The sequence below is a fragment of the Melozone crissalis genome, unplaced genomic scaffold, assembly GCF_028551555.1.
Source record: "Melozone crissalis strain CALT ecotype California unplaced genomic scaffold, PUWL_Pcris_2 ptg000053l_1, whole genome shotgun sequence".
NCBI classification, from domain to species: domain Eukaryota; kingdom Metazoa; phylum Chordata; class Aves; order Passeriformes; family Passerellidae; genus Melozone; species Melozone crissalis.
This window is the reverse complement of record NW_026535831.1, coordinates 404,935-427,044: the sequence shown is the minus strand read 5'-3', so window position 1 is coordinate 427,044 and position 22,110 is coordinate 404,935. Positions and strand designations below refer to the sequence as shown.

Sequence of the window (22,110 nt, the reverse complement as noted above, 5' to 3'; positions counted from 1 at the left end):
AAGACAAATTAAGGGAATGAATTGGCAAAAGGAATTAACAGGACTTTGGACTTACGGCTATGATAAAGGGATTTTCCGTAAGGTTTACGACTTAACAGCATGGCGTGAATTCGGTGATTTATTGTCAGAGGCTGCTTTAGAGAGTGATAAAACTGCCAAGAAGCTAAGCAAGCCATGGCGAGTGATGTATGGTGCGCTGTGTTACTATCTCTCTGAGTGCAAAACAGCAGCCGCAGCTCATGGCGCTTGCGGTGCTGTGCTACTCCGAACCCGGCACAGGCGCGCCGCCACGGTGAGCAGTCGCGGCGAGCGACCGCCTGAATTGCTGCGGAGGCAGCGGCGGGGAGAGCGGAACCGCCGCGCGGAAGGAGCCGCCGCCGCGGGAGCCGCGCCGGGAGCGACCGAAGCGCGCCGCGGGGGGAGCGACCGAAGAAGCCGGCGCCGCGGGAGCCGAGCGCCGCGGGGGGAGCGAAGGAGCCGCGCCACGGCGGGGGGAGCCACGCGTGCAGCGGTGCCTGCAGCAGTCAGCCGGCAAACAGTGAGTAAACAAAGAGCCCAGCGCGAGGGGGGAGTTTTTGCCCGCTCCGACACGAGCGCCGGGGGACCGGAGCGCTTTTTCAAGCGGGAGCGTTTCTCCCTCCGCCCCGTAGCCAGCAAAAGCTACAGTTTAAGATCTAACAGCCGTAATAACTGTGACTCTTGTCAACAAAAGAAAAGATTCCTATTGCAATTAAAAGATTAGTGAAACTAAACAAGCGACACCAAGGACTATTGCTGTCAGGATGTTTTTCACCTAAGTTAGTAAAGATCTTTTGTTCTCCCCAGCACAGACTGTAAAGCAGAAATCGGCGTAAATGAATGCAGGAGTCAAATTTCGGCCGATTTGGCTCGGCATTGGTTATGCTGTCTTGGAAACACCTGTATTACCAGAGACTTTGAACATCAGAAGCCCGGATGGCTGGGCCGGTGGAACATTAGACTCTAAAGCTGTGTTTTGAAAAATTTAAAAATGTTGAGATGTGTTGGATGGATTGTATGAGTGAGATGTTGTGAGTGTGTTTTTTGGTATAAATGCTGCAGCAAAAAACGTGAGAAAAGTTGTTTTAGTTGAGTGTTTTGGAATCGGGCCCGTGGGTGAGTTATAGTGAATGCCATATATTATTTCTATAGTAAGTTTTATCTGTTATTAAGTAGTTTAAGTTAAGTTATCAATTAAGTGCCATTAAATGTTAAGGTTAAGTTTGTTGAGCTTGTTTTCGGTTGGGTTCGAGGTCTTCTAAGTTTAAATTATATATAGGTTTGAGTTGTGTGGGATTTGAAGAAAATTAATTTTTGTTAAGTATTATTAAGTAAGTTAAGTTAGATTCTGTTAAGTTTGAAGTAGATTTAAGTGATTTTACATGATTTGCAAATAAGTCTGTTAAGTTAAATATTTTAAGTGCTTTAAATGCATACTACTTTCCACCACTCCAAATTAACAAAGGACTGAGAATCACCCAGTTGATGCCATTTGAGCCAAGTGACTAAAGGATTACTAACTGAAAACTGACTTTGAACATTTCTGAGAAACCCATGTAAGGACAGAAAGGAGCATTTTCAGGCTTGTTCACCTCCTCTCCAGGTTTGCATGAATGAAAACAGTTAACAGCTTTCTTTTCGTAGTCCAATTACCACCTGTCCTGCAATGCCTGATAAGGCCATAACACGCCGTTGCCGGACGACGAGGGAACTGATTGACATTATTGAATCATTATCATCTTTCCATATAAGAGGACTGGCAAAAGAGAACTGTTTTGAATATCACAGCCTAAATTGTGCTGCTTGGGTTGCACTGTGTTGTGGGGGTTGTGATCAGTTGTTACTTTTTCATTTATGGTGCAACACCTGTAATTATAGGCATATCTGGGAACATAATTGGGAGCAGGCACTATGGAATGATACAGAGCTAAACACTGCCTCAGCTTTAGACCTTTATGAATCTCATGAGCAGAAAATCTTGGCTTATTATCGATGGGAGGTACAGTGTATTTTGAAAAAGGTTAAAGATCAAAGTGCTTCATATATAGCCTCAATAAGGTGTAGAAAACTGGTGCCTTTAACACAACATTCTGTTGTAGGTCCTATAAGAGGAGATCCCAATTAAGCATTAGATAACTGCATTAGAAGGTTACAAAGGTGTGGTTTTCAGGTGTCAGGAACAGTAAGGTTGAAAACTGATATGAAAAGGAAGGTCAATACAAAAACAGAAAAATGAGGTTCACTTTTGTTATATTGCTCAGTATAGTAGTAGCTGAAGAATTAAAGGTAGCACATTTTAGTCAACCTAGAGATAATGTATGGATAACACTTGCTAGACAGATTAATCAGTCATTGCTTTGTCTCAGCCTTGGAGGAGTTACAGCTTTGATTACTCTAATTTTCAAAGGATGAGTCAGCATAAACAGACATCAGCTACTCTGGATTCATCTCTAAGCCCGGAAATAGTGTCCAAACAACTTTATAACCAGTGTAAAGGCTCTAGTATCATGACACCTAAGAAATTACCCACAGGAATATTTCTAATCTGTGGAGATAGAGCCTGGAATGGAATACCAGCCCAAGCGCAGGGTGGATCTTGTTATTTAAGCAAGTTCCACCTCTGAGCACTGGTTCTGATCCTTCTCCACAGGATCACATTTCTGACACTGAGTGTCCTGTTTATCCTCAGGCCTTTGGTGCAGCTGAGCCCTGGCAGAGCGGGGTCTGCACTTCTCTTGACATCTGGTAATGCCTCCTCCACAAGAGTTTCTATGAGGAAAAACTTCACCATTATCTTACCTTGTTGCATTCAAAAGATGGTTAGTAGGATGATAGAGAAAACCTGGCAAGCTAACCTCTTTTCTCTCAAAGAAAGGAAAACGGGGGAAATGTTGGAGAGTTTTTCAAGAATGGCTTGAAGAAAAAGGCCATGAGACATATAATTGAGAGAAAAGTAGAAGGGAAAAGTAAAGCAGTTCCTAACAGTTCTCAGCCTTCTGATTTCTATAAACAATTAGACTCTCTTTATAAACAATAAAGTTCTCAGGCTGTCTTCCCATAACAAGAAGAACACCGTCTCTGGGAAAAGCTGGCACCCTGAGAACTGATGAAGAAGTTTTGGGAACACTGGTTCTGTTTTTAATAAACAATTGTAGGTATTCTAAAACAAGAGGAGTGGTTAGAAGTTTCTCTGTTAGCCTATCATGAAATTGGATTACAGAATATGCATGAAGTTCATTAACTTTGTTATTTAAGGTGATTGATTGATCAATAAAATTGGAGTTCGATGCATTAAAGGATGGTCGTCTCCCCTTCATCTCCAACATTCCCCACTCCCACTTTCCTATTGGTTCCCGTTCCCTGCAGCTCCTCCCCTGAATCCCAGTTGGTTGTTGCCCTTTTGTCCCGCCTTTGCACCGCCCTTGTTCCCTCTGCCCATTGGCCTCAGACCCAAAGTGTGGTGATGTTTGCAGGGGCCCCAGGATGAGGGAAAAGATGAGAATCTTGACTCCGTGTTTCAGAAGGCTGATTTATTATTTTATAATATATTAAAAGAAAATGATATATTGAAACTATACTCAAAGAATAGAAGAGAGGATTTCATCAGAAGGCCAGCAAGGAATAGAAAGGAATGATAACAAAAGCTCGTGACTCTCAGAGAGTCCAAGCCAGCTGACTGTGATTGGCCATTAATTAGAAACAACCAACATGGACCAATCAAAGATGCACCCCTTGCATTCCACAGCAGCAGATAATGATTGTTTTTCTTTTCCTCTGAGGCTTCTCAGCTTCTCAGGAGAAAACTCCTGGCAAAGGGATTTTTCACAAAATACCATGGCAACACCAAAGCTCCACCTCCCTTGTCCCATATAAAACCCTGGGCCCTGCTTTGTTCTTGGTTCTTGGTGCCTGGAGCCCTTGGGTGTGCTGGCCCATAAAGCACCACTGGAACTCCCAGCATGGATCCCCTCCCGCCTGTTTTCCCCTGAGCTGCAATCGCCACCGGCCTGGTGCTCGCTGGGCCATCCCTGCCCTAGAGGAGACGCTCTGGGGAAGGCAGTGCCTGGGGCTGGGATGGGCTCTGGGCACTACTTTGGGCTGGGGAGACTGAACTTCCTTCCCAGGGGCTTCTCTGGGGCAGGGCTTGGGTTTGGCCTGGAAACAGAGGGAAGGTTCCAGGAGGTTTTTGTTCCTACCCAGAGCCAAGGCCTTTCCTGTTCCTCATCCTGCCCTGGCAGCGAGGGGCTGGGGGAGCAGCAGAAAGGGGCAGAGACACAGCTGGGACAGGGACCCTGACTCAAGCCCAGGGCATTCCCAGAGCGTGTGGAAGAAGGATCAGTCTGGAAAGAGGGGGAAGGAGCAGAAAGGGGGGATGCTGGCAGTGATGGCATTTGTGTCCCCAGGTCACCATTGCCTGGGGTGGAGCCCTGCTCACCTGGGCACGGACGAACACCCACCTGCCTGTGGGAAGCCGGGAATGAATTCCTGGCTTTACTTCCTTGCACAGCTTTTCCTTCCCCCATGGACCTGTCTGTGTCTGAGCCCAGGAGTTTGGGCCCTTTGTCTCTTTCACTCCCTGGATTCTCCCCCATGGGTGCTCCAGGGAACTGGGCCTGAAGCCAGAGAGAGAGACAGGAGAGATGGAGCCGTGCACTGCTGCCATGGCCTCAAGCAGGGCACCCTCATCCATTAAGGAAAACAGGCACAGAAAGGGGCAGATGTGATTTTACACCCTTCCCTGCTGTTTGCATTTCCTGCAAGCTTTCTGCAGTGTTGCTGGCAATATTTTTGTACTTTTTCAGGTGATTGACACAGCACCTCACAGGACACACTCACAGGATCAGGAGAATTATGTGATATACCATGGATTCATGTCCCTAAAAAATACCAAGGCTCTAATTGATTAGTTACTGTTTGAGTCTAGAAGCGGGCAGTACAAACTTCTCATTTTTCACTTTCAGGTGCTCATGAAGAAAGCACAGCATATTCTTCCAGGTCTTTGCACAATATTTGTTAGCTACATACAATAATAAATCTCATTTACATCACTGCTCAACAGCTCAACATAAGGAACCCAAACTACTGGCCTATCCCTAAGACTACACAAAAATAATAAAACAAATATGTTTTGCTTCCCACTTCAGCTGCATTTGGGATTTTTGATTTTTCATGATATTTTAAGATGTACTTGTAGTTTTCTTGTTATGTCTAGGCTCTGAAGTAGGGTTTGTCATTGTTGTGAAACCAAGATTAATCAAGGATTAATACAGAAATAGATGTTCTAAACTATCCTTGTACTTGTGCTGGTCCTTAGGAAGGCCCGGTGGGTGATTTCTGTCTGTGTTCAAATATGTAAAGCAACAACAAATAGTCCCACACTTTATATTTCAGATAAACAATTTAATGGCATCTTCACATTGTCTTCACAATCTTGTAACATGCATATTTTACTCCTTATGAAGCTGAAATCTTTTTAAATACAAGTAATTCTACTGAAATTGTAGAAGTTTCAAAACCATTTTAACATACTGAAAATAAAACAATCTAAAAGACTGGTCGAACAGCCATTAAAATGCAGGAAAAAGCAAGAGGACTTCAGTAAAAGAACATTCATTTAACAGCTACATTTTCTCCACTAAGTATTTATGTGTTAAGAGAAACAGAGTAAATGTAAAAGAACAGAAGTTATTTAAAACTAGAATTTCTAATGCTAGAAACAGCTTTGAAACAACTTTCTATGTAGTTCTATTTATTTCCAAATTTAAAACTGGCCAATTTTTTTCCCAACATTTTGAAGCACAAGGGAGGAAAGGTGGAAAAAGCTCTGCAGGGGTTGCAGTTATGGATCTCTAAAGTTTATTTGTGTAAAGGAATGAACATAGTATTAAACACACTGAGTATGACAGAAAAATGCAACAAAGCACTAACTCTGAGAGAAAAACAGCCCTGCAAGCAATGCCAGGGCACTGGATATTTCTGCATTTTAAGCAAAGAGCTTTACAGCATCTATAATTTTCCTTTTCCTGTCCATTTTGGAGAGTGCAGTCCAGCCCACCTCGCGCATTCTCCTCATGGTTTTGAGTTTCAGAGCAGAGCCTGGAGATTTCACGCTGCATGGAGCTGGGCTCTAGGAAGGAAAATAAAGCCATCCTTTAGTTTCTGTAAACAATCTGATTAACTGCTTGGTTTAATCTTAGGAAAGGCTAACATACCTTTTTTGGTGCTGTGGAATGTAATTGTGAAGCTTGTGGATAATCTTTGTACAAATTTTTAAACATTTCTTCTTCTGAGACTATGCTCTATTAAATTAAAAGTTAAAAGTTAAATTGAAAGTTACTTAGTCACACTATATTAAAAATACTTTTTCTTTCCCCCTAAGGATATTAAACTATGAAAAAAAAAGTTAAGATGTCATTATGAGGCTTAACAGTTCCATAAAAAGAATGTTAATTATGTACATACAACTACAGTTCCAGAAAGAACCAATAAATTAAAAATATACATAAATATTGGCTTGAATGTGGAAGCCCAAACTCTTTATTTCCATTCTCAGCCCCAGCAGTGAGCACAAAGAGCTGCTCAGCACATGATTTGTTCTCTGACTCTTACCAGGAGGTCAGTGTGCTCAGAGCTGTCTGACTGAGTGTCCAGCTGCACAAGCACTTTCTGCTTTTTCCTGCTGCTCTGCTCTGCAGGCAGGTTTGTGCTTCTTCCACTCTGCATTTTATCCCTTGGAGGAGTCTTTATAACACATGTCTGGGAAAGAAAATGTTTTTCTTTTTAGATTATATTTTATGGGGTAAGTATGGAATCTAAAGCCAAACTCAGGACCCAGTTTACAGTCTGAGTGTCCAAGAATTCACCTGAGAGAAATGGTGGAACTCTGATCTTTCCATCCAAACATGGAGCAAAGACCCAAACAAAGTGGGGTGGGGTATAAATATCATTTTTTATACTATTTTTGTTGCCAAATGAGGAGAATGAAGGGGAAGCTATGGAAGAGCTGAGTTTCATGGCACATTGTATTTAAGTTCTCCATGCTTATCTGCAGAAATTTAGGTTATTCTGAACTGTAGCCACTCCATTGGACTCTATCAAACATCAAAGAAAATGGGAACAAACAAAACTGCAGGAAAAGGCTTCCAGAGAAAGACTGATAGCTATATCAAGATTGGTGTTACTTAAAATAGTTTTTTCATTAGAAGTTAAACTGAGAAGCATTGAATGGTCCAGTGCAACCTTTTTTTTGACAGATAACATCAAAATGGTGCTGGATTCCATTGTTCCAATGTGAAAACCACAAGTGAACTCCTTACAGGAAGAAGGGTGAGTTCTGCAGTCAGGACTACTTTGATACTTTGACCATTTTTACAGCTATATCAGCTTTTTTCTCTTCTATAGAGGAAAAGTGCCTTTACAAATGGACACTTTTAAGACTATGTAAAACAATTCTAGAGACATAAAATATCAACAACTGAGCAAGAAAAATTACACACTGGGAGCCCTCCCAGAAACTGCTGTCTAATATCTCCATGGAATGGTGTGACCCTTTAAAATCCCTTCTTATCCCATGGGAAAAAAAAAATCATCGAAAGAGAAGTAAGAAATACAGGCAGAAAAATGCAACAAGAAAAATTCACTGTTAGGAGTTACAAAACTTCAATGTTGGACTGCCCAAGGGGCTTCCTGTTCTGAAGAACACATTTTTTTTATTTTTACTTTTATTTTTTTAATTTTAGGAATATAATTTGGAGACTTTTTATTTTTTACATTAATAGATTCACTGTATAGATCTAAACAAGGTTTAGGAGTACCAGGAACATAAGTTTGTATTTTCTATAATTTAAAAAGTTTGAAGTCAAAAGCATTCCAATGTCTTTTGTTGAATGCAAATAAATTGTCATGGCATTTCAATTGATTCTACACATATCAACACTCCCAAATTCTAAAAGCAATTAAAAAGTTCAAGTTACCTTGTGTTTCTTTTCACTTTCAGAAATCATACTGCCAGAGTGCTCTTTTACGAGATTCTCCTACAAAAGAGTTATGTGACAGCAAGGAAATATTTATTTGATTTCAGTTGTTAAAAATGTTCTTGGTGTAATGACAGAGCACAGTCTATAATCACAGACTGCTACAAAGTTCACACAAAAATATGACCAGATGTAGTACAACCCCAGCATTCAAAAGTCACTGAAAAAACCCCTGCAGTTTAGGGAACTTTTTTGCTTTAGCCAGTTAAAATTACCAAAAATAAAGGAGAGTTTTGTTTTGTTGTTTATTTATATATAATCTATAATCACAGACTGTTACAAAGTTCACACAAATAGATGACCAGATTTAGCACAACCCCAGCATTCCAAAGTCACTATTTTTCTGTTCAGTTTCATTTCTAATCCAGCTCTTCCCACAGCACAAGCCCAGGCCACACCTCTCACCCCCACTGCTCAGTGAATAAAAAACTCCACCTTTTCTTCCATTTCTGCTTTCAGTTGTTCCTTAAGGGAGGACAGTTCCTTTTTCAAACACGACAGCTCATTTTCCTACAAACCATTAAATAAAGGACAGGGTTAACTATGCACAGCCCAGAAAAAGGAAAACAGTCCCAAGTGAGACAGGGACTAATTAACAGGGACACTCATTAGGTACACAAGATAATTCTATTTGCTTTTCAGCCCTATACTTGAAGCTTTGCTTTAGCTTGTTTAAAAAAGACTGAAGCACTGTTAGAAACAGGTATTTGATCAGAAGTGTTCAAGGTAATAGCTTAAAACCCTTGGGAGAACAGGAGTGAGAGGGCACAATCTAAATATTTAAAACATAAGTTTCCTATTCAAAGTGGGGAGTCAGAACATGACCCACTAGCTGGAGGAGCAGACACAAGCACACTGCTACTCCAATTTCTTTTTAGAAACATCTGGAGTTTTTAGTGCCCAGAATAAGATCTGGTGCAGCAGGTTGGGTGGGACTGCTACTGGTAAAAATTCAAACCACACTGGAAAAGTTCCCAGAGAACTGTCTCTGGTGGGAAAGACCCCAGAGCACAGCAGGAAAAGAAACTCTCGAAGCAAACTGAAAAAAGATCTTTAGAAGTCACACACTGACTGAAGATCACATCTTTTGTCTCTCTGTGCTGTGGGTGGGCAAGAGGCAGGGATTGGGAAAAAAAGTGTTTTAAAGGTTTATTTTAATTCTCATTACTCACTTTTAATTCTATTAATAATAATTTTTGATACTATTTAAGTTCGAATCTGCTTTACCCTCAAAGTGTTTTTCTCCTAATCTTTATCTCAACTCAGTCCCTGAATTTTTCTTTCCCCTTCACTGCTCAACTACAGCAGAGAAAAATGAGTGAATGTTTTTTTGTGTGCGCCTGGCACTTAGCCAGTATAAAACCACTCCACAAGGACATCAGCCCCTTCACTGAATTATTGACCATTGCAAAGTGCTCCTTACCAGTGCCCTTTCTGATGATATCTGCTTTTGCTGTTTCATTTTGTATACTTTTAACTCTGCATCTTTTTCTTCAACCAATTTATCATATTCATTCTGTGGTAAAAAAACCAAACCAACAACAAACTCAAAACATGTGACTAAATGTTACAATTATGGAGTTATCCAGTCTTAAAACATCATTTTTTCAAACCAGGCTCTTAGGATTCAGAAAGAAAAGATTCATTGATGCTTCTGCACAAACTGTAAAACAGAAAATGCTCAATTCAAGTATTATTTTGTGGACTGGCAGAGAGTGCTTTATTTCTGTGCAGCAATATGTGCTCAGCACTAAGAGCCAGCTGTGCCATCTTTATTACTGTATCTGCTAAAGATATTGCAAAATGAGGAATAGAAAGGTAAACTAAAATGTGTCAGGCTAAACTGCTGACAGTCACTAGGTAACCTCTGAGAAAGAGGCCAAACTGATACTGAAAAATATTGCATTCAGATGGTATCAAAGGAAGCCTGAATTGAAAAAAAATCTAGAAATCCCAGAAGTTTAGATGACTGGAATTATCTGCCCATAGGAATCTTTTCAAAATCTTCAAATGAATTTGATTTTAGATGATGCAAAGTCCAGCATGTGTTCAGCTTCCTTTTCTGAGACTCAGGCCTGTTTCTGCTTTTGAAAGGTCATTAACGTGGTGTCACAAGTTATAAACATGGTATTGACATGGTATCACCCATTGCAAACCACAGCAAGCAGGAAAATCTCTGACCTTGTGCTTTTCCATCAGTGCCATCATCTCAGTTATCTTGTGCTGACATCTGGCATCAGTTTCTCTCTGTATCATTGCAGTTTCATCACAAAGCAACCTCATCTTTTCTACCTGTCAGTAATAAATTGCATTTCATTCATCAACATAACAATATATTTTTTAAAAAATCTTAATTTCTTCTTCCCCCTGTGGGTACAAAGTTTGCAGTCCCACTTGGCCTTTATTTGCTTTTAAGATCCCTTTCAAATGCCTCATCTTTTCTGCAGATTGTTTACATGGGCAAGATCAAAGGTACAGCCATGGCAGGCAAGCTCACTGCAAACCAAAAGGCCATTTCAAGCACTCCGCCCTAACATTTCTTAGCATTGCCATCAAAAAATGTGTGGGCAGAAAAATACTAATGTGGGAGAAGTTATAATCTAATTTAACTGGGCTGACTTTATACCAAGGGTGGAATTTCTTTGAACTATATCTTGAAAGAAAGAATTTTTAATTGAGTTCTCATTTTCAAAGACATATTCAAATACTTCAACCTAAGCACCTAATGTACTAAAGCTTTGTTCACAGGGATTCACAACAAGTTCCATTTATGTTAATAAGACTGAAATATGAGCAAGGACTCTGGCCAATAAATCTTCATAAAAACATTTTAAATTAAAAAAAATAAATTGCAGTAAAAATTAACACCTCTCACCTCTTCACGAAGTTTATTTTCATTTACTTTTCTTGTTTCTATGTCTTTTTTATAGATGTCAACTTCTTCCTTATGTTGCTTGTTCATATTTTCCATCTCTAACTGCAATTTATTCACCTTTGGAGAATGCAGAATTGCTGCTGTTATTTGTTTAGTAATTACTATGTTGATGATTTTTTCTTACCTCTTATTTTTGAGCACAAACACTGTTACTTTTCAGGTATGATTCAAGTGTTTCCTATTTAAAAGTTCAGGTTTTTTTTTTTTAATAAAGAGTTGAACTTTGGCTTGAAGTGAGTTAGAAAATACTCAAAGGAACAATGGCAACAGCACAATGGGGAAGACTGCCCTAAGCAGTCACCCTAAATGCTTTGAATGCCTCAGGAAAAAATAAACACAGATGTTTGTTTCTTCTCTCTTGTAAATCTGTATCAGATTTTCACAGGTTTTATGGTACATTTTCCTCCCAGCTGTGCATTTTGATTACAGTTTTTCCTTTTAAGTTTATCATATGAATATCCTCAAAAAACTCCACTTTTCTTCAAGTGCAGTACCCAAAGCTGGACACAATATTCCCATCAGAGGGATTGCCACTGCAGAACACATTTAAGGAACAGACTAAAAAGAGTAATATATATATATATATGTGTATACCACTATCAACAAAAGAAAAAAAAAGTAAGGAACAGATAAGAAACATCATTAATTGCAATTTGAATCCATCTCTTAAATGTCCAATAGTCAGTGCCCAATGATTAAAATGGAAGCATCTTCTAAAAACTATGAGCTCATTCCTGCAAAGTCTGTATCCCAGATCCATAAACCAGCTCAGAATGTATTTAACAAGTATTATAATTACTTACACTGGGACTTAAAACACTCACCTCATCTTCTACATGATGTTATTTAAACCTACCTTCCCTTCATAAGTGTTGCTTTTCTTGCTTTCTGCAGTAATTTTCTTTTTCAGCACCTTATTCTGTTGAAATAAAACAAAACAAGCACTGTATCTTAATAAGTTCATAGAATTATGTCATGGTTTAACTGCATCAAGAAATTCCAGCTTTCATCAGGCAAATAACTCTCTGTTGTGCAACTCAGGTTCCAGAACAATTCTTCAAACAAATGAATGTTCAGCTAATTTCTGTGATAATTACTGTTTCTTCATGACCTTAGGAAAGGCTCCTCCTGAGCAGCAGCAGGGAATAACAAATGAGGAGCAGAATGGGAATTAAAACTAAGATGCTGCTGACAGAAGGTGTGAAGATGTCATGACCAAAAATACAAGTTATTTATTTTTACAGTGAAGTTTATACAATTTGTGCTAGTGCAGAATTCTTTTCTACTAGTGATAACTGAGATACTCATACAAGTACATAAAAAACACTATGCATTAAATGAAAAAGAGTAGAAGTTTATTAAAGATATTATTTTTGTAATTGCTTTTTTTCAAATTAAGGCTCATTTAACAAATCAAGTGATTCCAAAGCTGACTCCCTAGTTTGCTCAGGGTTAGGATAAAAAAGGAGAATTTTTAAATTACATAGGTGTATCTAAAGACATCACAGCAGACACAAACCTGCTGAAAAGGCAACCCAAAGTATAATGTGTTTATGTATTTGTGACATTTAAAATCTCTACACACCTCCTGTTGCAACTCTTCCATGCATTTGGTTTTATTTTCCACCTGTTTCTTCAGATTATTCATCTGAAAGAGATATTTCAGACATGAATTAGTAAGTTCAACAAATGACTCCCTATGTGAGCAATTCCTGTAAATGTTCTCAAATCTGCCCTTGCACCAGTCTGGTTTGTTCCAATGGGACTGAAACACCAGCTGCCATGTCAGAATAATCAGAGTTTTAGCCATAAAGTACCACAAGATGTTAATTAACAGCAGTGAACCAGTTCCTTAGTGGCTATGGAGTTAAGAAAGAAGAAGAAAAAAACCCCCAGCATTTTCACAATTTAAAAAATGCACTTGTATGAAGTTCCCTACATCCATGAAAAAATGAATTTTCCCAATTATTTTCTACAATCTTCAATGGCTTTTCCTTTCTTGAAATTTCATTTTCAGTTCTCTTAACCTGAAATTAAAATTGTAAATATTAGGCTTTTACAATGAAATTCTGAAATCCATTCTAATGTTAAAAACCCCAGGTTGCTTTGAACCAATAGAAAGAAAGTAAAAATGTTTGAATCTATTTAAGCTAAAACTCACAGTACATATAAAAATCTAATCCAGAGCCCATCCATCACTGAGTGGGTATATAAAAACCAGAAAAGCAGGTTCTCTGTTTGCCTGAAAACAAATAAATCTTTAATATTAAACTTCCAGCAAAGAGTGAACATCCCAGTGACTGTGCTTGTCTTTTGAAATACCAGGGCTCACATGTGGACACACAAGGGCACAGCTGGCAGCAGCTGGGAAAGAAGAAACCTCTGGCAGAGATCACATCCCCCAGGCAGAGCTCTGCAGAAAAAATCCCAACAAAGATTTTACATTGAATGCTGCCCTGCAGGTTCTGTAAGATATTTTCATGACACAGGACATACATTTTCTTCTCTTTCATCCAGTGTGCTTTTCATCTCTTCACCTGTCTTTGCCATTTTCTCCTTCAAAGACTCCAGTTCATTTCTAAGTACCAAATTAACAAACATTAGTAAATATTTACATATTGCCTTTAACTTGTTTTCAGTACTTCTAATAAACCCATATTTTATTTTCTAAAAAGAGCTGCTAATGTTGATGGGAACTTCATAAGCTGCTCAATGAAAATGTTCTTAAAATGCAGCAACAGGCCCAGTAAGTCAATATGTGAACTGTCCATGCTTCTTTTAAGTAGGAGAAGATGTTCCAGGAACCCCAGGAAAATACATCCTGACCTGGACTATTGCAATGCAGCTGTGAAACATGGGAGCTGCCTATTGAACTGGGGATACAGAGAGTAACTCTGATCCAGTTTTGCCTTGTCACATTTCATCCATAACCTTCAACTTCCATTTGAATTTCCTTCACACCTGAGATGTCTAATGCAAAACAAGACAGCTCTTACTATGGAATACAAAATGATGGCAAACATTGTTCCTGCAGCAATTGGTATTTCTAATCTGAGAAAATTTCTACTTGGCCAACAGCAATTCTGAATAGTTTCTGTTTACCTAGATAATCTAGAAAAACATTAAACAAAAAATCCCAGAAAGCAGCATTTGAACACAACTAACTATTTGAGTCTACTTCCTTTAACAATATCAGTTAATAATATTTGCTTTTACTTGCCTTAGCTGGCTATTTGCCTCTTCTAGATTTTCAACTAACTGCTTTGTATTGTCTTCTTTTTTCTTACTATCCTAAATAAAGACCCATGTGTCAGCAAAGAAATAAAATTCAAAGTGACTTCCTAAAAAATTCAAAGCCATCCAAAGCACACAGACCTGCCTTGTTCACAAGTGTAAATACACTTCCTTTCCAATTCAAACACAAAAAATAGCTCAGGTACTCTACAGACCCAAGTCATGTTGCAGCTCATCATCTAATTTGCAAAACTGAGTCATTTGTCAAACTGAGTATTGTCCTTTCAAGAAAGCTGGAAGTTTACAACTTGCCTCTTGTTGTTCTTGCAGTTTCTTGAGTTCTGCAGCCACAGCATTTTTCTCTTGTGCTGTTTGTTCTTTCTCTAGTGAAAGCTTACTGAGATACACTGTTAGCTGTTCATTCTTTAACCTAATTTAAAACAAATGGCCAAGAGGAATAAGAGGATGCATTTTGAAATCTCATTTTAAATTAAACATACCCATTATCAAGTGTTATTCCATGCTGAAAGAAGTCCAGGAATTATCTACAAATATAAGCTTTGCAGCAGAGTCAGAGAGATGTAAAAAGGTGACAGAAGAAGGAAAGAAAATCAGAGTCAACTTTTATATAAATATAATGGTTAGTGAAGATTATGTATTTTAAAGCAAGATTAACAATGAATTCAGAAACTTTCTCTTCTTGTTAAATAAGTCAGAGAGATATGGAACAACTACATATGCCATAGAATACATATAAATAGAGAAAGTGGAATTTAGAAATGTAAGTATATAAATAATGTCATATATGTGGTTCAAAACTTCCATTAGAAAACAATCACAGTTCATTTCACTGTGGATTAAAGCAACTTCTATATTACACCAAAACTAATGAAACATTCTATTTTCAAAATGGTCATACGCCTCTTGTTCAAGATCTGTTTTCAGAGTCACAAGCTGCTTTAAGTAATCTTGTTCCTTCTCAGCTGTACATGTCAGCTGTGCTTTCAAACCATGGAATTCTTTCTGCAAAATGAAGAGTTTTGAGTTCCCATGTGCAAACTCCAACTGCTGGAGGTTATCAGACATGAACTAAGAGCACAAGGCTTTCAGAAGAACCCAACAACATCCATGCCATGGATTATCCAGATTGCATCTTTCCAATCTCTGCTGGGATCTGGAAGTGGTGTGACAAAGTGAACTGTGACACCAGTGCTGTTCATGTCTGTCCCCTGCTGTGAGTTTCATTACCTGGGCTGCAAAATTCGGGTGGGACCCTGCTCTGGGTGCTGTTTCTTATGTATAAACTTGTATACAAGTTCAATATGTGCAACTTCAGTATTTCTAAAAACATGTTACTGTTGCCCTGCTTCAGACCTCTCTCATTTGGAGAGCATTTTCATTTCTCTCTCCACATTTTTCTCTCTCTGCATATTTTCTACAGTAGCCTCAAGATTCTTCTTCAATCAAAGTCCTCCAATTTGCCCATTTTAGAAAATGAGTGAAACTCAGTTCAGAACCCTCAATGCACAGATTATAACAACAAGCAGACACAGTAAAATGCACACCTGATTTCACACTATCTTAACTTGAGTTGATATGGATTCTTGTTAGGCTTGTAAATATAAAATCATAATGAAAATAAACTTCTGTTAAGAGTGTATTTCATATAGCTTTGACTTCTGTGACAGAAAATGGGCCTGTGTCACAGCACAGCAGGGTTCACAGAGGCCAGAGCTAATTACCTTCCTGGAAGGAAGAAAAAATGGGAAAACTTTATATCCAGAGGGAGTGGCATTTGAATGGGCATGAACAAAGAAGAAATAACCAAAAACCTTGAGAAGGAAAACCAAAAGCACAAGAGACAAGAAAAACCAAAAGCATGGGAGACAAGAAAAACAGAGGCAATAAAGAAGTTCTTCAAAGAAAACACTGAAATTGTGTGTGAGAAAGTTTAGTAGAAATGTTAAGGTAGACTAGATGGTGTTTATTTATGGCATTTAAGATACTTACAAAGCAAGAGGAATTTCATATGAAGAGCAAATGCCATGAGATTAATAAAATGAACATTTACCAGAGTTTCTGACAGCTCTTCAAGTTGCACTTCTTTATCACATTTTACTTTAGTCATCTCTTCTACAGCACATGGAATGTAAAATGAATGGAACAGGAATAATTTTTCATTATTAGCAGGCAGTATAAAACATTTACCCTTTTGCAATACCCAGTTCTCAAAACTTGTTGGATTAATTTAAGGAAATGAAAAGCTAATTTATGACTTAATCTAAATGTAGACTTGAAAAGATGATTCAGACATTAGCAAATCTATATCTGAAGAGAAGCTAAATATTTATCTTAAATAAAATTTAGAGCCTATGATGTTTTCCACAATTATAGCTTCAAATAAACCATGGACTGTAAGACTGGAGTATTCTCCAAGTATTGCTGCACCTGCATTGTTCCAGAAAAAATCTGAACTGCTGAAGGTATCAGATGGATATGCTGAGAAAGGAAACCAGTTGTTACTAACTTCCAGATGGTTTCTGTGTGCACAGTCACAATTCTGGTATTTTTTACAAGTTCTCAACAGCAAGGCAGAGCTCTTACTCTGGGGACTAAGGAGCACATCCCTAGAAACCACAGGATATCAAATTGATGATATTTAAAAACAACCCCTGCCAGCATCATTGCACTTCCAGCATGGGGAGGGTCACAGAAACCTCCATGGGAGGTTTTATCTCTGCTGCACAAGTCACTCCTGGCACCTGCAGTGCTGCTGCTCTGAGCTGCAAACCAAAATTACCTCCAGAGGAATTCATGCATGAATGGTCTGACTATTGGAGCTGTGCACAGCACTGCCCTTTGGCTGCTGCCAGCACCAATGACCCCCAAAGAAAAGGGATCAGCTGAGTAAAAATAAATCCAGGCATTCCTGACAGGTACAGGTACTGTAAAATCATTTCTTCAACTACTAGAGACAGTCCATTTCCAGAAAAAAGCAGAAAACATTTTTATTACTGCCCAGCTCATTTTCTGCCTTTCTACAAGCCTTACCCAGTTCAGCAGATTTATTCTGGAGCTCCAAGGTAAGCAGCTTTGAATCATCTTCAGATTTCTTTAATCTAAGGAAATGGTAAATGAAAAATCCCAAATGTAGAGTACAAAGCACTGGATTTGAAACTTACAGGACAATAAGACAACGTCTTACCACAAGCACTTTAAGAACATTTAACTTTTAACAGGCAGATAATTTATCTGCCTGCAACACACATCAAATTACAGTTTTACAACCTCAGAACAGTAGACATAAAAGTAAACAAATATATATCTACAGAAATCTGTATTTTTTAAAGACAGAATTATGCAAGTTGAAGGGGGCAAAAATTTACTTTTTATACAGTATCAACTATCACAAACAAAAAAAATTACATTAAATTCTCTGCATTTAGACCACTGTGTGAAAAAACCCTCCAAATTTCAGCTTCATTTCCAATTGTTCTTGGTTTTGTCATAGACTGCAACCTGTAAGATCACTCTTGGAATTTCAACTCATTAATTTACCTATTTTGCTCTTCTTGCAGCAAGCTTTTCAAATTGGCAACAGAAGTCTCAAACTCCTCTGTCAGTGCTGCAAGCAAAGCCTTCATTTTTTTACATTCTTCCTCCTGCTCTTCCTTTTCTCCAGTAACCTGAATTAATGTTTTCACTGTAGTCTGGAATTCAGTTTCCAAGTTCTTTTGAGTAACCTTCAAGACATGGTATCATTTCTAAATATGTTTTCCAACAAACAGCTACAGCTGTTTCGTGTCTAAAGTATCCATAATTATTTATGCAAATGCTCATCTAGTCTATTTCTATTATAGAGCTATAAGTAAGGGGTACCTCTGCCTTTTGCAATGAAATTTTAGCCTCTTCCAGCTCTGCCCTCAAATGTTCTTTACTGCCCTGGGATTCCTTTAACATTTCTTCATTATGTACTAAACAAAAAAAAAAGTTTATATTGTTAAAAATAGGATATTTACTAAAAAATGCTGCTAAAAATGGAAAATTACATACATTTAAAGAATGTAACAAAGACCAATGGTACTGACATCATCTACTATAAAATGATAGATAAAATTTGAGTATAGATGGCTTAAAATATTGAAAAGTAAGTTCTGAAAAGTAAGTTTCCTCAGTGACATCTGCCTGACTTTAAATTTGCAAAACTGAAGCAACATATTTTCCCCTTGCAATTTTCAAAAGCTCTCACTGCTTGACTCACCCTAAAAACTGCCCTGCCAGTCCTGCTCCCACATGAGCAGCTCCTGTTCCAAACAAAAATAAGGCCTTCAAGGCCCCAAAATTCTGCTGCCAACCAGCAACAGAATAAGACTATCATGGCCCTGTTTCCTATGCTTCTAATAAACAATTACATATAATAAATAAACAATCATAAACAACTACATTGAAATTCTGTAAACAATTACATTTAAACACAGCAGGCAGAACTCTTACATTTTGCTTCCATTAAGTCAGCAATCTTATTTTGTGACATCTGCAGCTGAGCCTTGATGTCTTTTATGACATCATCTTTTTCATCTCTCTGTATGGTAAGAGCTGAAATCTAGAAAAATGCAAGAAATATCATCATGAAGTCTGGAAAAGGGACAGATAATAATTTTCATTTGTACCCCAGCTATGATAAGCAGACATTTTGCTGTCATTCAAGTTAGATTAGATAGATAGATAGATAGATAGATAGATAGATAGATAGATAGATAATATTTGGCTAGATACAATCTTAGCCAAATATTGATCAAGTCACATTACTCTAAACAAAAAAGTTCTCCAATTCAAAATCAAACCATCAATTCCAGTAGACTAAAGGTACTGAAACATCATTAAACTTAGCAGATTTGACTTAAATGCAGCTTCAGACATTATTTTGTCTTTTTTACTAATACCCAGAAACACTTCTTGGCTCTTGCATTGCCCCTTTAGGCACAAATAAAGCTCTACATCTTAGATGGTAAAATGAGCAAACCTGCTTTTCCTTTTGGCTGACTTCCAGTCTGCATTCTTTCTCAAACTTGTCCACTTTTTCTGCTTCTTCTTTTACTTTGGAGATACAGTAACATCCATAGTTAACATTCTAGCTGAGATATACTCCAAGTTCAATACAACTTCCACTTTAAGATTGCTTGGAATTCTACAGTTCTAGCATTTGTTTCCCAAGAGTAATTCTTGAGGCAATGTTTGATTTTATAATCAAAATACAAACAGAAAAGACCATGTGAAAATGAAACAGGAACATAGCAGGCTATACATACAGAGAGAGAGCATTTAGCTAAAGTTTCTGTAGCTATACACTAGTGGATTCTCATTTAAATAAACAAACTATGTGAAATAAATATTGATCTCTAGACTGTACCTCACAGACAAAACTTCAATTTTGAGTGACTGTTTGAAAAATAAAGTTTCAGATTTGGCCCAGTGGAACAGCAACAGAAGGGGCCAGGCAGTGACCAAAGGCAGCAGGAATAAAAGAAGGGTCCCAGTGTCTCAGTGTGAGCTGCTCACCATTCCAGCACTTCACATCTGCCTGCCCTGACACTGCATGTGTAACACAAGCTATGAAGTACAAAACTGAGCCAGCTGCATAAACTCAATAAACAGAATTCTCACATTTGAAACTCATTTCCAGTCTGTCGTTCTCTGCTTGCACACGAAGCTCTTCAAATGCCACTGTCATTCTCTAAAAACAAAATTTAATACTTGAAGTTCAATATTGGAAACCCTGGAACTTCTCCAGGGGCTGCTGCCCACCTCAACCATTCTGAGGAACCAGCAGGGAGGTGAAACAGAGCCCAAAAAGAAGCCAGAAGTTGTGGCAGTGACCCAGCACTAAGCACACATCACCCAGATCACAGGGATCTACATCCCACACACTGCTGCACCTTCTCCATTGAACGTGTTTGATATAACACAAAAATAATTCTTGAAAAGGGATTGAAAACACAACTTCCTGCATCACACATGACATGATACCCACACATGATGGACACAAACAGTATCCCAACATAAACATGGAACTCAGCTCAGCTCACAGAACTCACATTCCTTTCATCAAGCTTGGTCACTTACTTCTACGTTGCTGTGAAGTTCCTCATACAATTGTATTGTTGCTTCCTTTTCCTGTTCATCTATCAAAGCAAGAACATATGAGAAAGTTTTTCTTTTGAACAAGAATGCCAGCTGCCCAAGTCATAATACTTAATCAGCATAATGAATTAAAAAAGGAATTATCAGCTCCATTGTTATTAAATAAGTCATTATGAAACATGGTGCCAAAAGTTACAATCCAAAAAAATTTAGAATCTAGGGAAAATATGTATTTCATTGAAACACTGAGCAAGCTCAGCTTTTAAATTTCCTTCCCAAGATATTTTTTTCTGTGAAAAGTGTAATTTTGGATCAGCTTATGTGACCATATTAACTATTATAGTATTAATGCTGTTGAATAATAATGTATCAAAACTGTTAGTATTTATAAATTGTAATCTAGGGTTTAGCACTGAATTTCTTCCTATCAGCAGATACCTATAACCACAGATCTGTCATAAAATTGCAACACTCCATGTCCATATTTTCCTTCTTTTCTTTCCCCTTTGTAATTGATAGAAAACAATTAAAAAGAGAACAGTAACAGAAACAGGTATCAAAAAAGAACAGTACATCTATGCACTGTGTTTCTAGAATTAAGTGTATTCCAACTATTCTAGTGTTTCTAGAATTAAGACAAAAAAGAAACAGACACTTCTTAAGTCTCCACGATCAAGTTAGTAAAATTCTAAATTGCATATAAAGTAAAATTCCCAATCAAGAACATGTTTTAAAACCTCAAGAATTTAAACTTCATTAGGTTATCCAACTGTCTTGGCTTGTTCAGTTTCATGAGAAGAATTCCAGTTACTCATTATACCTTGGGGTTCAGACCTTTTTTCCCCACAAATGTGTGATGGCTGAAAACAGGAAATGTCAGCTCTGGAAATCTGTTCCAGAGTGCTGGGAATTTAGAGTAGATTCTACTGCCTAAAAACAGGCATGAAGTGTCACTTCTTATGTCTGAATATATTCCCAGTGTGTGGCTGGGACTGCAAAGCTTCAATGGGCTGAGCAGCCTTGGGGAGCCTTGCCCTGCTCTGCAGTGGCTGCCAGTGCCAGTCGGGGCTGTGGGCACTGCCTCAAACCTGGAGCACTGTTTGGGCACCAAAGAGCTCCCAGGCTGGCAACCTTGCAGCAAACAATTTCACTGCCTTCAAAAGCCTTCTGCATTTAGCATTACAAACCAAAAGTCTGTTAGACCTGGGGCTTCACTTCCAATTTTGTGAGCCACTTAAAATTCACTTCTCATTCTGAGAGCCACATCCAGTCGATCTCAACTGGAGAACTTCTCTGAACAGCACGAGAAATTTCTTCTTCTTGCTTCTGTTTGTGAATTCAGAGCAAGCTAGAAGCACATTTACTCTGATAAAGAAAAACTAAAAAAGCATTTACATTTGCTGGTCTTCTCTGTGAAACGAGTGTAGGTTTCCTTGAGCAGATTACACAGATGCCTCGAAGCAGCAGCTCTAAAGGAGGGAAAAATATCATGTTTGCACAGGAGTGCACAGTACTTTGTACACCTAAGGAGTAACAATGGAAATGACCTTCAATATTTAACAGCTACATAAAACTGCCCATGTGAAAACGGATTATTTCCACCACAAAAATATATCCTTGGTTCTATTACTTACTCTCTCAAGAGATCTTTATTTTCACATATCTCATCTTCCAGTTTCAAATGGAGTTTTCCATTTTCAAACTGATTTCATGGGGAACAAATGCAAAAAGACACTGTTATTGAAAAAT

At 38.3% G+C, this 22,110-nt stretch overlaps 2 protein-coding genes across 2 annotated transcripts; both read right to left on the bottom strand.

Moving 5' to 3' along the window:
• Window positions 1-259: 259 nt before the first annotated feature.
• Window positions 260-17,843, bottom strand: LOC128943668 (synaptonemal complex protein 1-like). Its single transcript, XM_054286545.1, has 14 exons — window positions 17,779-17,843; window positions 17,272-17,339; window positions 16,292-16,353; window positions 12,572-12,634; window positions 11,843-11,905; window positions 10,927-11,043; window positions 10,233-10,343; window positions 9,475-9,567; window positions 8,487-8,561; window positions 7,992-8,051; window positions 6,628-6,774; window positions 6,231-6,317; window positions 6,074-6,145; window positions 260-325 (listed from the first exon to the last, which is right to left on the bottom strand). Exons 3-14 carry the CDS (start codon window positions 16,346-16,348, stop codon window positions 260-262), a joined length of 1,011 nt encoding a protein of 336 aa, XP_054142520.1. The 5' UTR covers window positions 16,349-16,353; window positions 17,272-17,339; window positions 17,779-17,843.
• Window positions 17,844-17,978: 135 nt separating this feature from the next.
• On the bottom strand, window positions 17,979-21,824 carry LOC128943667 (synaptonemal complex protein 1-like). The gene is made up of 7 exons (XM_054286544.1): window positions 21,757-21,824; window positions 20,344-20,402; window positions 19,885-19,954; window positions 19,244-19,317; window positions 18,715-18,823; window positions 18,142-18,194; window positions 17,979-17,984 (listed from the first exon to the last, which is right to left on the bottom strand). Exons 3-7 carry the CDS (start codon window positions 19,949-19,951, stop codon window positions 17,979-17,981), a joined length of 309 nt encoding a protein of 102 aa, XP_054142519.1. The 5' UTR covers window positions 19,952-19,954; window positions 20,344-20,402; window positions 21,757-21,824.
• Window positions 21,825-22,110: the final 286 nt, after the last annotated feature.